Source organism: Sebastes umbrosus, chromosome 23 (genome assembly GCF_015220745.1).
Source record: "Sebastes umbrosus isolate fSebUmb1 chromosome 23, fSebUmb1.pri, whole genome shotgun sequence".
NCBI classification, from domain to species: domain Eukaryota; kingdom Metazoa; phylum Chordata; class Actinopteri; order Perciformes; family Sebastidae; genus Sebastes; species Sebastes umbrosus.
This window is the reverse complement of record NC_051291.1, coordinates 12,046,805-12,061,307: the sequence shown is the minus strand read 5'-3', so window position 1 is coordinate 12,061,307 and position 14,503 is coordinate 12,046,805. Positions and strand designations below refer to the sequence as shown.

At 40.6% G+C, this 14,503-nt stretch overlaps 1 protein-coding gene across 3 annotated transcripts in view; it reads right to left on the bottom strand.

The window, feature by feature from the left end:
• uhrf1bp1l (UHRF1 binding protein 1-like) overlaps positions 1-11,986 on the bottom strand; it is a 36,854-nt gene extending 24,868 nt beyond the window's left edge. For 2 of the 3 annotated variants that reach the window (XR_005205511.1, XM_037760555.1), the window contains exon 1: positions 11,582-11,986. Coding sequence is in view for 1 of the 3 variants with exons in the window: in XM_037760555.1 (XP_037616483.1) it covers positions 11,582-11,625 (44 nt within the window). In the remaining 2 variants the exon portion in view is untranslated. The remainder of the gene's footprint in view (positions 1-11,581) is intronic. The other variant, XR_005205512.1, reaches the window with a different exon arrangement.
• Positions 11,987-14,503: the final 2,517 nt, after the last annotated feature.

The following is a 14,503-nucleotide window of genomic DNA, read 5'->3' as shown; positions in this document are numbered from 1 at the left end:
ATAAATGACTGCAATCCTGAGATATAGGCCAACTGTATATATTAAAAAAAAGATTGTCTTACACCCCTTAAAATCAAGAAGGCGTCGCAACCCCCCCCCGTGAAGCTTTGGCAACCCCAGGTTGGGTACCAGTGATGTAAGCTTTGTTGTTGCTGTTGTACTTGTTTGTTTTGTTTCCATAGTTGCCGCTTAATCTCATAATGACAGGGAGAAGAGAGGCTCAAGGTACAGAGAGTTTGAGTTTTAATAAGCTACAATAAAGAGAGGATTTAAAGACAGAGAGCAGACAGGATGGTACAGTGGGAGGTGAGGGAAAAGGCCTAGGTCTGACACTATATATCATATGTCGGCGCTCAGGATAATAAGGAGTTTGTGAGATCCATGCTTGACAGAATGTGTTTGTTCACAGAAAGGACATTGTGTACTCTGTATCCGACGATAAGGTGCCAACACTCTCCGTTAATTAAAACTTATGAGCCTATATTGATATTTATAACCTCTTTGGGAAATGCTGTGTGTGTATATACAGTATAATAGGGTCTCTGTGTGCTGAGGTGATTCTGTGTGTTTAGTCTATTTGCTCTTTCGCTTAAGTAAATAGCCTCGAACACACAAACTCAGTGTCCATGACCTAAGTGTTTTTCTGCCCACGCTCGCCGTTTGATTATTGGTTAATAGTTAGCAGAGTGGGCAGATATACTAAATGGATTATTGACCTGTGCATCTCCGCAGACCGGTCTAAAGGAATCTCTTAAAACAGGGGTTGTATTGATTTCACATTCTCGAGCTGTCAAGAGTCACACAGCCTTGTGACATGTAGAGGTGCAGAATACTCCTCCTAGTTTTAGTCTGCATTATGTTTGAACTCCAAGAAAACAGCCACTGTGGTTTACAGTCATGCAACAATGCAGTGAAATAATTATATTTAACAGGTACAGTAAAGCACTACATCTAAACTAGTCGGTAGTAGTGTTAAAACTCACTTTTAAACACACACATACAGTACAGGTAGACTTAATCTTGTTACCTAGCTAATCTGACACAGACACTTGCAGTGTGTTTATCTGTAAATAGGGTCAGATCAAAGCTCAGAGTTTCATAACTAACACACATTACTGACAGAGTGACCTGATTATCATGGGCAAAGCTTTGTTATTTTATTGCCCTACTAACTTATATACACGCTGTGAGGAATGTGTGAAGCTTGTGCTCAAATCACAACAGCGCTGGATGGGTATCATTTGAAATTCTTCAACTTCGGTGGCGATAGAATACCGGATTTTTGGCCCCGATATCATAACGATGCTTATTTTTGGGTGGCGGAGTCTCATCTTTCCAAATGATTTCCAAATATGATTATAGATAGTATTTTTTTCATGATACACTTTTTACGTTTTTAGGACATGTTTGCGTTTATTTGACGGAGACAGTAGAGACTAGAGAGGTGACAAGAAATAAGGGGGATTATTATATGCATATCTGACCCCCTTTAAACCATTAAAATGTGTCTCGTATCCAGATTGTATCTTGATATGATTTAACCTGATTACATTTACATCTGGTAGTGTCCACATTGAGATCCGATCGCTCTGAAAAGGGCTGAGAAGAAGGCTGCTTACATACAGGCTTGTAGCCAGGCACTGCTGAAGGGGCGGTGCGTAATGCGCGGACACATCAGCCTCAAAACGCCGCCGTTTAGGAGGGAAGGGGGGAAGACTTTGATCGAATATCAAATAAGGAAGCACAGTTCCAACTTTTTCTCTCCCGATACCAATTCTGAAACCTAAACTCAGGACACCTGCTGATACAGAGTACCAATCCGATCCCTGTGCTTTCAGTTCCCCAAATTTAAAACCTGCATACTGTACCTCACTGTGTGTAATTCAATGTAATAATTTGTATGTGAGAACATTCACATGTTGAACATGAGACCAGGGATTGCTGTGGTCCTAAAAACTGAGTCAGTAGCCCACCGTGACTGAGTTATATATTTTTATGTCCTCTTAAAGTAGTGCTATGATGCTGCATGTTACAGCGACTGTGCAGATGCATATCCCATTGATAGCATTACAAAAAATAAACTTTTTTTTACTCCGATTTTATGTATATTGTGATGTGTTCTTTATACTTTGACAGTTTTTCCTGAAATTTGATTTTAAAAAATTGTAATATATCGCCTTCCTTACTATATCGCAAATATAATATAAAATCGTAACCCCTGTATCGTGATATGTATCGTATCGCCAGATTCTTGCCAATACACAGCCCTACTCTCAATACTGAAATAAAGTCACAGATGCAGCAAGAAGACCATTTGCAGTCATCAAAACATGGTGATGTATGATTATGGATCCTCTCAGTAACTGGATATTTTCAGGGAGACAAAAGGTTTTTTGTTCTGATGGTCGCACTGATGGAAGACATGGTGGCAAGGTGCACAGAGACTCTCAGTATCTGCAGTGTGAAAGAAACTTTGCCCCGTGAGCAATGCTTTTATGATTCAGCTGCCCATGTTTGTCAAAAATCCTGCTTCTTTCCGACTGAAACACCTTCTCCTCGCTGTGTGAGATTTCTCCTCTAATTCAACGTGTAACCTGTGAATTATTCAGCGGTGTGGTAGAGGGAACAAGACAGAAAAACAAACTCTCTCACAAACAAAAACACAAGAAATATTATGCGCTCGCATACACACATATATACGGAGACAAAAACACAGTCTTGTCTCTGAGAGGTGGGTTGTTGTTGCTGGAGCGTCTCAGCCGTGTGAGCAGTGAAATATTCATTCCTGCTGCTGATCAAGTATCAAGCAGCTAGCCAGCTAGCTTCGCCCCGCTCCTTATCTGGCGTCTCCGTCTCCCCTGGGCCACCTCTCGCTTCCTCTCCCCGTCTTCCAAAGTCATAAATAAACCAACGCTGTAATAATGGGTTGTTGACGCGCTGTCTAATATCAAGGCTCCTAAATAAGCTAAATTACACAGACACATCCTACTTGTTACTGAGAACAACAGCAAGAAGCAGAGGGTATTGAGTTCACACACCGTCATCTTTCCCCATTCATCTGCTCCTCTCTCACCATCAGACCTTATTCCAGTCAGCAGGGCCGAGCTCACCGGACCAAATCCAGGCCCATAAAGAGATCGGGACTAGTTACTGGCTGAAGACAGGGTCCTGTCAGATGCAAGATTAACCACTCAACAGTGAAAAATCCATGCCCAGATTCCTCTCTGTAAAAGTTAGATTTTAAAGGAACAGTGTGTGACATTTCGGGGGATCTATTGGTAGAAATGGAATACAATATTCATAGCTATGTTTTCATTAGTGTATAATCACCTGAAACTAAGAATTACTGTGTTTTTCGTTAGCTTTGAATGAGCCGTTTATATCTACATAGGGGGCGGTTGAAACTGTGGTAACGTGAGATGAAACTCTGGTGTTTGTTTGACAACAGCTGCCATTTTGGACTGAAAACACTTCAACACAGGCCATTTTTGGTAGGTAACGCCAGCCGCCGTCTGACTTCCGTTGCTCTTTTAGTAGCGTTATTATGGTATGGATGACCTTTTGAGCGAATGGCGTTATCACAGTTGGCGGCTCACGTTACCTCAGTCTTGGAAAGGGAGGTAAGTGAGCGGATGGGTACCATGTTGGTTGCAACCATTAGATACTGCCAAATCCTACACGCTGTACCTTTAACCCGTTACTCATGTACCGTCTCTGTTAAGGGAGAAGTTTTAAAGAGAGATGGATCATTATAAATGAATCATGTTGAAATAAACGTACTTATCAAAAACATAGATTTGTGTCTAAATCAACTTATATAAGTCTGAAACAGTAGACTGATCTTGCAACGTTTTCCCTTAACCACAAACACACCGAGAGCAGACTTTAGTCCGCCTTCTCTTTTATGCTGATGTCTGTGGATCCTGTGAATGGAAAACAGAGGCACTTTTTCCTGCCCTGATGGTGCGTTTCATGACGCAGCCTGATGACATCAGTGCCAGCAAGAGAGGAGCCTGAGGGAAGACGGCCAGAGTGACTCAGACAACCGGCTTGTTTTAGCAACCAAGACTACGGCAACATGGAGAGAGAGAGAGACATAAATAAAGAGAAAGAGAGACGCAGAAACTAAAGACAAAAGGAGAAAGAAATAGAGGAGACATCCTCTGGGCACTCCTCTGGGATTTAGGAGTGTAGTTTTGCCAGAAAAAAAAAGGGATCTGGGACGTTACCACGTTCTTTCCTGCCAAGCAGCAGGCTTTGGCTCCATAACAAAAAATGGAGAATGTGACATTTAAATTGGCCTCTAAATCCTTCACTAGCCCGTTCAGTGTCAACAGCAGCGTGTAATGAGTATCAAGGCACTTTATTCACTTAGAGACCAGCTGAAACAGCCACGGAAGTGTTCAAGATGCCTGTGGTACATGTGGCACACTAAGACAATCCAACAAATTGTCCCTAAAAACCATCAGTTCATCTGTTTAACATGGTGGTGGTCAACCTACGTCATTGTAAAACAAGCCTCTCTAATGTTTTATATTATGAAGCAAGTTCAAACGTAATCCAATATCTCAAAATATATTTGTATTAGCTCTTTTCGAGGTGTTCTTTATTACACTCCTGTTAGAGGCCAGCAGTACTGCAGTGTTTGCAGGCTGACTGCCTTCAGGTCTAAAAATAACAATCACCCACGTGTGAACCTTTTCTTAATTACTAGTTTCCGTTGTGTAACATCTTTACTCAATATTCACATTAAGTAATATCATCTTGAGGAACTTCCTGTTGAACTTTATTTGAAGGAGGGTAACATGAACTGCTTACAACTTTATCATCTGACTCACTTGCTTTTATTTTGTTTTTCAAGAGAGCATATAACAAAGTCCAGGTGTCTTTATTGGCAAATCTTTCCGTTCTTTTATTGGTGTAGCTATAAAAATAAAAGTTATTTGATCGAGGGTTAGCAAAATGCCAGGGCTGTTGGTTTGGTTTCAGAAGTGCAATAAAGCCAGAAGTATTTCAACCAAAAAGTAAATGCTACTTTCAGTATTTATACATTTATATAAGTCCAGTAATAGTAATATATTATGATGAATTTGGTTATTGTGCTTTTCATAATAAAAGGCAATTTAACAAACAATGATGTAAACTGCTCAAAATTAAATTAAATTACTCAATTATTTGTTTTTTTCTTGTAAATTTACCACTTTATAATCTTCAAATTTTAAAGTTTTTTTAACATAATATATTGTTAGCAATGGTAAGAGTATATATCATGCATATATATCAAGAAAGAGCACAAACATGTTGATGTCTAAACCTTCCTGCTTTATGATTCTGCACACTGTTCTGATATTGAAGCTCTTTGAAACATGTTTCTTGCGGAAATATATGCTGACAGACAAAAACACATTATGCAGCCCTAACAGAACAGTTATTACAAAGACTTGCGTCATCTCAAAGTTATCATCAAGAGGGATTATGTGAATTACTTTCCAGGCTACATTCCAGCACAAGTGCAAAGACACACACATCTACAGTTGTACACAAACTCCTCAAAAAACACCTACCCACCCACACACACACGTCAACAGGGACAACAATTCAACAACAACAACGCGCTGAGGCAACCTCTCAAAGTGAAGCGAGTTTATATCGGCAGCTCAGGCCCCAGAGTCCTGGAATATTCATGACCCCGTGGAGAGACGGCTCAAAGCTCGGCGTGAAGGAGAAAACAATCCACGACGCCGGTTACGCCACAGCGGAGGATGCCAACTAAGGCCTGGAGGGACCCTGGTCAAATGTCACACCTACAAAATCACACACAAGTACTTCACAGCTACACACTGATGAGACACCCACAGCCAGGCACTTAGTCGTGACTCATGCCATAATAGCCTTCCCACCAGCGGTGAGTCCATAACACTGGGAGTAGTGGAGTTCATCACTGTGGTGCATCATCATCATCATCACGCAGCTACAGCAGCATGGGGAGAGTCAGACCAGAACCAGAAGAGATGATCATGATGACAAACAGCAACAGCAGAAATGGACTCATCTCTCACACCGCAATGGGCACTAAACCTCAGAACAGACGTGTTATATGTGCACATAATGGATGGATAGCACGTTCGTAACACTGGTCTTCCAATCCCTTCAGCTGACTCAAGAGTTGAAAATAGTTCCCTAAACTATCCCGTCTCCTCTTTGCTGATTGGAAATGTAATGGATGAAATTCTTGTAGGATAAGTTGGCGGTTCTTTTTTTTATAGAAATAACACATTTCCTCACCGTGACATCCCTTTAATAGATTAATCGTTAAAGTAATTTTTCATGCAATAATGCCAGAAAATGCTGTTTTAAGACTCTCAAATATGGAGATCGTGCTTTTTGTCTGTGTTATATATAATATTAAACTGAATAACTTTGGGTTGTGGACTGACGAAACAAGATATTTGGACTTGATCTTGAAAATAATCAGCAGATTCATTGATAATGAACACAATCGTTAGTTGCAGCCCTCCCACTGACAGGATGAAAACTGAGTATTGGACTTGAATGCCACACATTCACCATTAAAACCTAAAAAAGGAGAGGAGAGGTGAGCGAGGTTATGCTCCAACAATCGTGTCAACTCCCCTATAACTCCCCGACTTAACCCCAAAATGGACCTCGCATACCAGCCTGAATATAAGCCTAATCTCCAGGTCAGGAGCTCTCTCCATTAGAAGCTAAGCTAATGATAATCTTTTCATTCTCAGGGGTTCATTGTGGGTACGTTTGTCTATCAGCAGCTTTGTCTTACGCACATCGAGCAAATCTCCCTCTACCACTCAATGTTTCTACATTCCCCTGTGACTGAGGATGTCATTTATGGCGTCTGCAGTTTACAGGACTGTTTGTGCTGCAGTCTTGTGACATTAATAAGCAGCCATTTACTCTGTAATCAGGACGGCATGGGTCATTTCAAAGTACAAAGACATTATGAGGAACCCCAAACGCTATAAATAAGTTGAGAAACAACGGTGTGTGTGACATTTTTTGGTTCCTTCAAAACAAAAATAAACTCTTGTGACATTACTTTGAATGGCTTTTGGGGAGGACGGATATTTTCATCTAGCTAAAACAGAAAGGACACTCAGAATATATGCGTGATTATTAACTGATAACTCGATCAACTATATTAGATAATCAATCAATTGATTTAAGTCATTCTTTGAGATAAATCCAGCTTTGAAAATGTGACGATCTGCTGCTTTCCTCTGCTTTAAATCGTTGTCAAATTGAATATCTTTGGATTATGAACAGTTTGTCAGACGAAAACAAGATGTGAACATGCCACCTCGAGCTTTGGGAAATTGCCTTTTATCATTTTAAGGGACATTTAATCAAGAAAACGACTGATTTATCATGAAAATTATCAACAGATTAATCAACAATTAAAATAATTGTTCCGTTGCAGCCCAAATGCATTTATTTAATATCAAAGTAAGGAAATAGATAGTGGGTTTAATACGTTTTTTGCAGCTAACAAACAGATGGTAAACAGTTAGTAAACAGGAGTAAAAGTAGGAAACAGGGAAGAAATTAGACAATCCAAGTCTCCGTTACTCTCACAAGACCAGTCATTAACAGAATAGTTTGAGTCTCGTTCTCCAACCTACTAACCTCCATGTGAAAGCAAGACAAACTCTCTTTTGGGGGAACAAAGTATAATACAAAGTCTAAATGTTCTTAGCCATTTCTTCATCCATGTATATTTGTGTGTGCAATAGGATCTCGCTCCGTCTGGCTGTGGGCCAGGGTCCTGTCGATAATCTAAACCTTTCTGTAACGCAGACAAACACACACCTTGTCATCTAATCACTCCCAGGGGGCTACCAACCTGAGCTCGACCTTCTTCATCAATACACTCTCACATTAGGAAAACAGTAACAGAACAACTCAACCATGTCACTTAATATTAATAAACTCATCCTTGCCCGAAAAGTCACAAACAATGCTTCTTGTAACAGTACACATTGTACCAAAAAAAGGCCCTCTCAACTAGTTTAATATGTCATGCATGCCTCGGTGCACATGTCTTGGCCAGAGGAGGAACAGCCATTGCAGACTTCTGCGTCAGTGAGCCGTAAAGATGGTGGTGGTTCACTCTGACAGGCCTCGTCCTGGTCACATTCGTGTGTCCTCTGCAACCGAGCTCACATGTTGACACCAACAACATCACCTGTAGCTGTGTAAGCACACCTACAGTACAGCAGCGTATGTGAATAATAAAGCAGACGAGGCAGAGCCAACCAAGCGTGCATCATATACTCTACTGTATTAGCAGACGTGCAGTGGAGTATAAGGTGATGCTGATTTGGCTTTGTGACACCAGCACTTTTAGCGTGACATCACTACACCGAAACAGCGCAGGATTGGCTGACAGGTCAGCTTCTGTTCAGTGCCAGACCAATGAGGCCAGGACAAAGAAGATCAGATGACAAGCCCAAAGACGGATGACATCACTACTCTTCCAGCCATTTCCTGTCAATGCTGATGCTAATGCGGCTGAGGGCATGCACAGTCATGTGCAGAAACACACACACACACACATATAGGATACACAACGTATAGTACTAGGACAACGAAGGGCATGCCACTCATTCATAGGCTGTATGTTGCAGACAAATGGCAGTGTGTAAGGGTGTGAAGGACAAAGCCATCCTAAACACTAATAAGGTATTAACAAGTGAGTAACTAATTCATCACAACTGAATCATCACAAAGACTTTTCTCGCCAACCACTTTCAGCTTTTCTTTCTCTTCAAGAACACAAGCTGGTCCACCTGCATACTGATGAGCTGTTCAAAGACTTAGTCATCTACAGTATGTGAGCTGCAATATAAATGTGACAGCTGTCATTACTTATACTCCGTGTAAGCGCTGTCAGCCTTTGAGTTGATCATTACTATTCTGTTTGGAGGTGCTCTGTTAGATCAGTAGCAGGTTAGTACAGGAAGGAAAACTCCAAGTTCTGCATCTGGAACAAAACAAGGAAGTAGTCCATTGAAAGTCCCATGAGAGACAGTGGAAAAGACTAAATAATACATGTAAAGTGGGTCGAGCTGCCCATAACAGCAAGACAAAAAACAAATTAACAATGAATGGGGCCTTGGTGGCACCATTAAACACATCCTGAACCAATATTAAGCTCATTTATCTCTAGATGAATAAAAGGGTGCTTACTAGGGATGCACTGATACCGGACCGGATATCGGGCAAATACTGACTCAAATAACTGGATCGGATATTAGTGACAATGGGCTCCATCTATTCAATTCAGTTATATGTTTATATGCTATATAAATTATAGACTGGAATTTTAATTCCTGTTTAAGTTTTGACCAATTTGTGGCTGCAATAAAAAGCTTTACGCTTGAATTGTAATTCTTGTAAAAAAAAATTACCAAGTTGCTGGTGTACGATTTATTATTTTAATACTAAATAATAATAATTAAAATGATAAATATGTATATCTATGTATTTATTTGTTATATTTTGTTTTACAAAGTTAGGAAAGTGATGTTTAAGTCAAGCCTGATGTTGCCTTATACATAAAAGAACGATCCCAGTCACTTCCACAAAGTGAGGCTTATTAATTAAACACTGGTATCGGATCGGTACCCAAAGCCCAGGTATCACTATTGGTATAGGGACTGAATATGGTGCATCCCTAGTGCTTACCGGTGTTACACCAAAATCTGTGACCGCAGGGAGCCAGCAACACATGAGGTCACCGTTTCTGATGCCAGAAAGTGTGACCCCACTGTACCTGTATAATAAATGAGGCAAATATGTGACACACAAAACTAAATGATTAAAAAACAAAAATGTATTTCAGTATTTTTATTTTTTTATTTAAAGATATATTCACAAAACTCTAAAAGAAAAGATTGGTACACAGTGGGGGTCACATTTTCTGACGACAGCCAGTCAGAAAAGGTGACCTTATGTGTTGCTGTCACAGATTTCACTGGTCCCACAAAAAGCTGTCAATAAATGTCTGATTAAAGCTCTACATCAGGGCTGCCCAAAGTGGGGCCCGCGGGCCAAAGTTGGCCCGTCATCAGGTTTGATTTGGCCCGCCAGATGTTAGCAAATTCTTTCTTTTTTATTAAAAGACCCAACCGACTTTACTGTCTTTTGGAGGCCGTACCAGGCTCGGGTTTATGGTTAGAAGATAGTGGTATAATATGAAACTAGAAAACCTAAGGACTCCATAATACCAATCATGTCATGTTAGCTTGTCAAGAAGGAGGCTAACACTCTAAAGTTGGGCTAAATTTTGGTGAGGAAAAACTGGCATGGCCATTTGTCAAGGTGTCCCTTGACCTCTGACCTCAAGATATGTGACTGAAAATGGGTTATATGGGTACCCACGAGTCTCCCCTTTACAGACATGCCCACTTTATAATAATCCTATGCAGTTTTGGGGAAAACATGCAGTTTTTTGAATGCAGTATACATGGGAACCTGGGATCCTAGTACCATTTTGCATCTTAACAATACAATACAATACAATACAATAGGTGTTTAATTTTGGCCCGTGGCCCTCCATTGAGTTCCAGTTTTGGCCCCCCAAGGGAAAAGTTTGGGCACCCTTGCTCTACATGATCTTGTGTCGTGTGTTAAGGGTCCATGTTGACTATGTGATATCTGATAGGGAGGCCCAGTGGTGACAAGACCAGATAAGCAGGGTTTAAACCTAAACAAACCTAAACCCCCCCCCCCCCCCCCCTTATAACTCTGCCTTCACAACTATCAAAATATCATATTAAAGTCTAATTATCTCATAAATATGTAGATGTATGTTGCAGACAGTGTGTTTATTAGCTACCAGTAACTTGGGAGGATGGTTTTGCCTTTAGGGGAAGGAAGAACAGATTGGTACACAGTGGGGTCACAACGGTGACCTTATGTGTTACTGTCACAGATTTCGGTGGTCACAGTTTTCGGTGTAACACCAAAAAAAGCTGTCAAAAAATGCCTGATTAAAGCTCTACATGATGTTGTGTGGTGTGCTGAGGCTCCATGTTGACTATGTGATATCTGATAGGGAGGCACAATGGTGAAAGGACCAGATAAGCAGAGTTTAAACCTAAATAAACAGTATGAGGAAAATAAAGAGTTTTTTTTTTAATATTACAGCATGTAAACATGTTCTAGTAGAAACACAAAATACAAGTATGAACCTGAAAATGAGCATAATATGGGACCTTTAACTCATCAAAATGTCATATTAAAGTCTAATTATCCCATAATTATGTGTTTCATGTTGCAGACAGTGTGTTTTATTAGCTACCAGTAAATTGGAGGATGGTTTGCCTTTAGGGGAAGGCTGAGATTGTTATTATAAACAATCTGTTTCAACCACTGGACTGGTTCAACCTGCTAAAGCAACAGAGTCACACACAGAGGGATTAGCCCTTCACCGGCTAGCAGGTTAGCATGCTACTTAGCATGTTAGCTAGTTAGCCACGTCAGTGAGGGTTGCCTGGAAACGCCTCTGACAGTCTGACAGACATCACCGCTCAGCACTGACCTGGAGAGATGCTTCAGGATCTGCTTCTTGATGAGTCCAGCCATGGTAATCCCGGTATCCTAGAGAGCCGGTAGTCGGTGTTAGCTAAAGCCTGGCTAGCCTCTAACTAGCTCCACTCGAGAGGTATAAACACAGCAGCTCAAATAATCATCCCCCGGATCAAGTCTTCATCTCTCGCTTCATTCTCTGAGAAAACGAGGCAGTTTTTGGGGTGTAAAGAAGGCATTTCAGATAGTCCGAGTGACATCACGTTAGGCCATGTCGAGCAGAGACACTGATAAAGCTCCTAAACCCGATCCAGGACCAGATATCTCTCTCTGCAATATCATATAAACGGGACTAACACCTGGACAGCAGAGCGTCGGTAGAGCGAAGCAGCGTCTCTGTTGTCACGGCGGCGAGGCGGGGCGTCATGGTGCGTTCAGGCTCTGCTGGGAAACACCTACACTTAGAGATGTGGATTAGATAGATAGATAGATAGATAGATAGGTAGGTAGGTAGGTAGGTAGGTAGGTAGGTAGGTAGGTAGGTAGGTAGGTAGATAGGTAGGTAGGTAGTTAGATAGATAGATAGATAGATAGATAGATAGGTAGGTAGGTAGGTAGGTAGGTAGGTAGGTAGGTAGGTAGGTAGGTAGGTAGTTAGATAGATAGATAGATAGATAGATAGATAGATAGATAGATAGATAGATTCAAGATTCAAGATCCAAGCCCTTTATAGTCATTGTGTAGTACAACGAAATTAGATTGTGACAATCCCATAGGTGCTAAAAAAGATAATACAATAAAAAAAAGAGATAGTGCAATATCAATATAAAAATACAATATGTATATTGATGAGATGACAGTTTTGCCAGATTACAGTTTTGCCAGATTATTGCACAAAGTGTCCATCAGATAATTATATAATTATTGCACAGCATCATATAATTATTGCAGAGTGATCAGCATGTCATTGCACATATCCGTAAGAGTAGATTTACATTGCAAAAGATAGATATATAGATGGATAGATAGATAGATAGATAGATAGATAGATAGATAGATGGATAGGTAGATAGGTAGATAGATGGATAGGTAGATAGATGGATAGGTAGATAGATAGATATATAGATAGATAGATAGTAACTTTATTGATCCCGAGGGAAATTCAAGTTTCCAGCATCACAGTTCCATAGTGCAAAACCTGTTAGTAAAAAGGCAGTAATAAAGTTAGTAGTACAAAGTACAAAAAAAATATACGATATAAAAAAACAAGGAGATGAAGAAAACTGTTAAAACTGAATATAGTGCAGGGTAACTCCAGTAGCTTACTCTATGAAAGTGCACTGTGTGCATTATTATCTGGGGTAAAGGTAGGTATTTATATTTATATTTATAAGGATAACCCCTTTTTTTTTTAGAGGGGTAGGGGTGGGGAACAGGGGATGTTCTTGAGTAGATAAAAAGTCATCATCTGAAAGCTGGGAACCTGAAGATTAATTTGAGATGCAGCTCAGCATTGTGTCAACTTGTGTTAGTCATAAATAAGAAATTAAAGGGACTGTTTGTAAGAATCAGAAATGTTTGTAAACAGCGATACCTGTGGCCGTTAAGTCAACGAAAGTCAGCATCGGGGTTCGCACTTGTGCTCGCTCTAAATGGACATGAACGAGCATCGCTCAAAACAGTGAGGCGACACACGTCAGCTAAAACCACAATATCACTCTATATTTCACCTGCTTGGCAGTAATGTTAGCTGACCAGACGAAGGTCTCTCCATGAATCAATGCTGAATCCTAGTGTTGGCTTTTCCTACTTCAGCCTCTCGACCGCGGCCGGAGGGAACAGAGAAGACATCGGAGTTTTGGTCAGAGACGATAACATTTCTTGCTGCGGAGCCCCGTCACTTCACAAGACACGGGAAACCCCTGTTGGTCTGGAGGAGCTGCAGCAGTTATTTCTGCACAAACGTCCACTGTACATTCACTAGATATTCTCAGAGCTACGAAGTCGTCTGCAGTGTGTAGTGTGCGTGCATGCAAGTGAGGTGGAGCGAGCTGAGTGAAGGCAAGCAGGCAGGCAGAGGAGCAGAGTACAGCAGAGACTCCGGTCCTGGAGACCAAAGCTACGGTCTCCCCCGCGTCCTCCGACCGCGGCCAACACTATTTAACAGACGGGCTTCACTAGATATAACTTTGCGGTTTTGGTGCTTCCGTGTAGTTTGTGTTGGAGCCTTGTCTGAACAGCGTAGTCACATGCGAGTGCGCATGGGACACCGACCCGGGTGATTTATACGTGTAAGAAGTTACAAACAGTCCCTTTAAATTAAAATAAATTGTGAAAGTGAATAAGGGCTTAGAACATTATGATCAAAGTATATGCTGGTCATTCCCATGCTCTATTATGTCTCATAAGTTGTTGCAGCAATTTTGGGGTTGATACCATTTGTTACACAGATTTGGTGCTAAATTTAACCTTTTTTTTACCACTCGAGAATTGATAAAAATGATCAATAATCCCTCCAAAATAACACATTAAGACACCGAGACCTTGAGGAACACCATAGAAAGAACCATGCTGTAATTTGATAGCAAAAACTTTTGACATTTGGAGATTTCTGCAAGAGTTGTCATTGTCTATATACTGCATTGTGGGTGGACATGGCTTCAGGGGGTTATCTGCCTTGTCAGTGTTTTCTCTCACCGTAAAATGCTCTTTTAGTGCCATCTAGTGTTCAAACATGCTTCATACATAAAAACAAGAATAAGACATGGAATAAGCATAACAACTAGAAAAATAACTTGATTTTCTAATAAACATTAGAGAAATTGTGCACATGAGGATATCAAAAAATGTCTTACAGGGATATTATTATTATTATGCAACATTATAACAATACAATTGGTGATATAACAATAAGGCCATTATAAATGAACTGAGA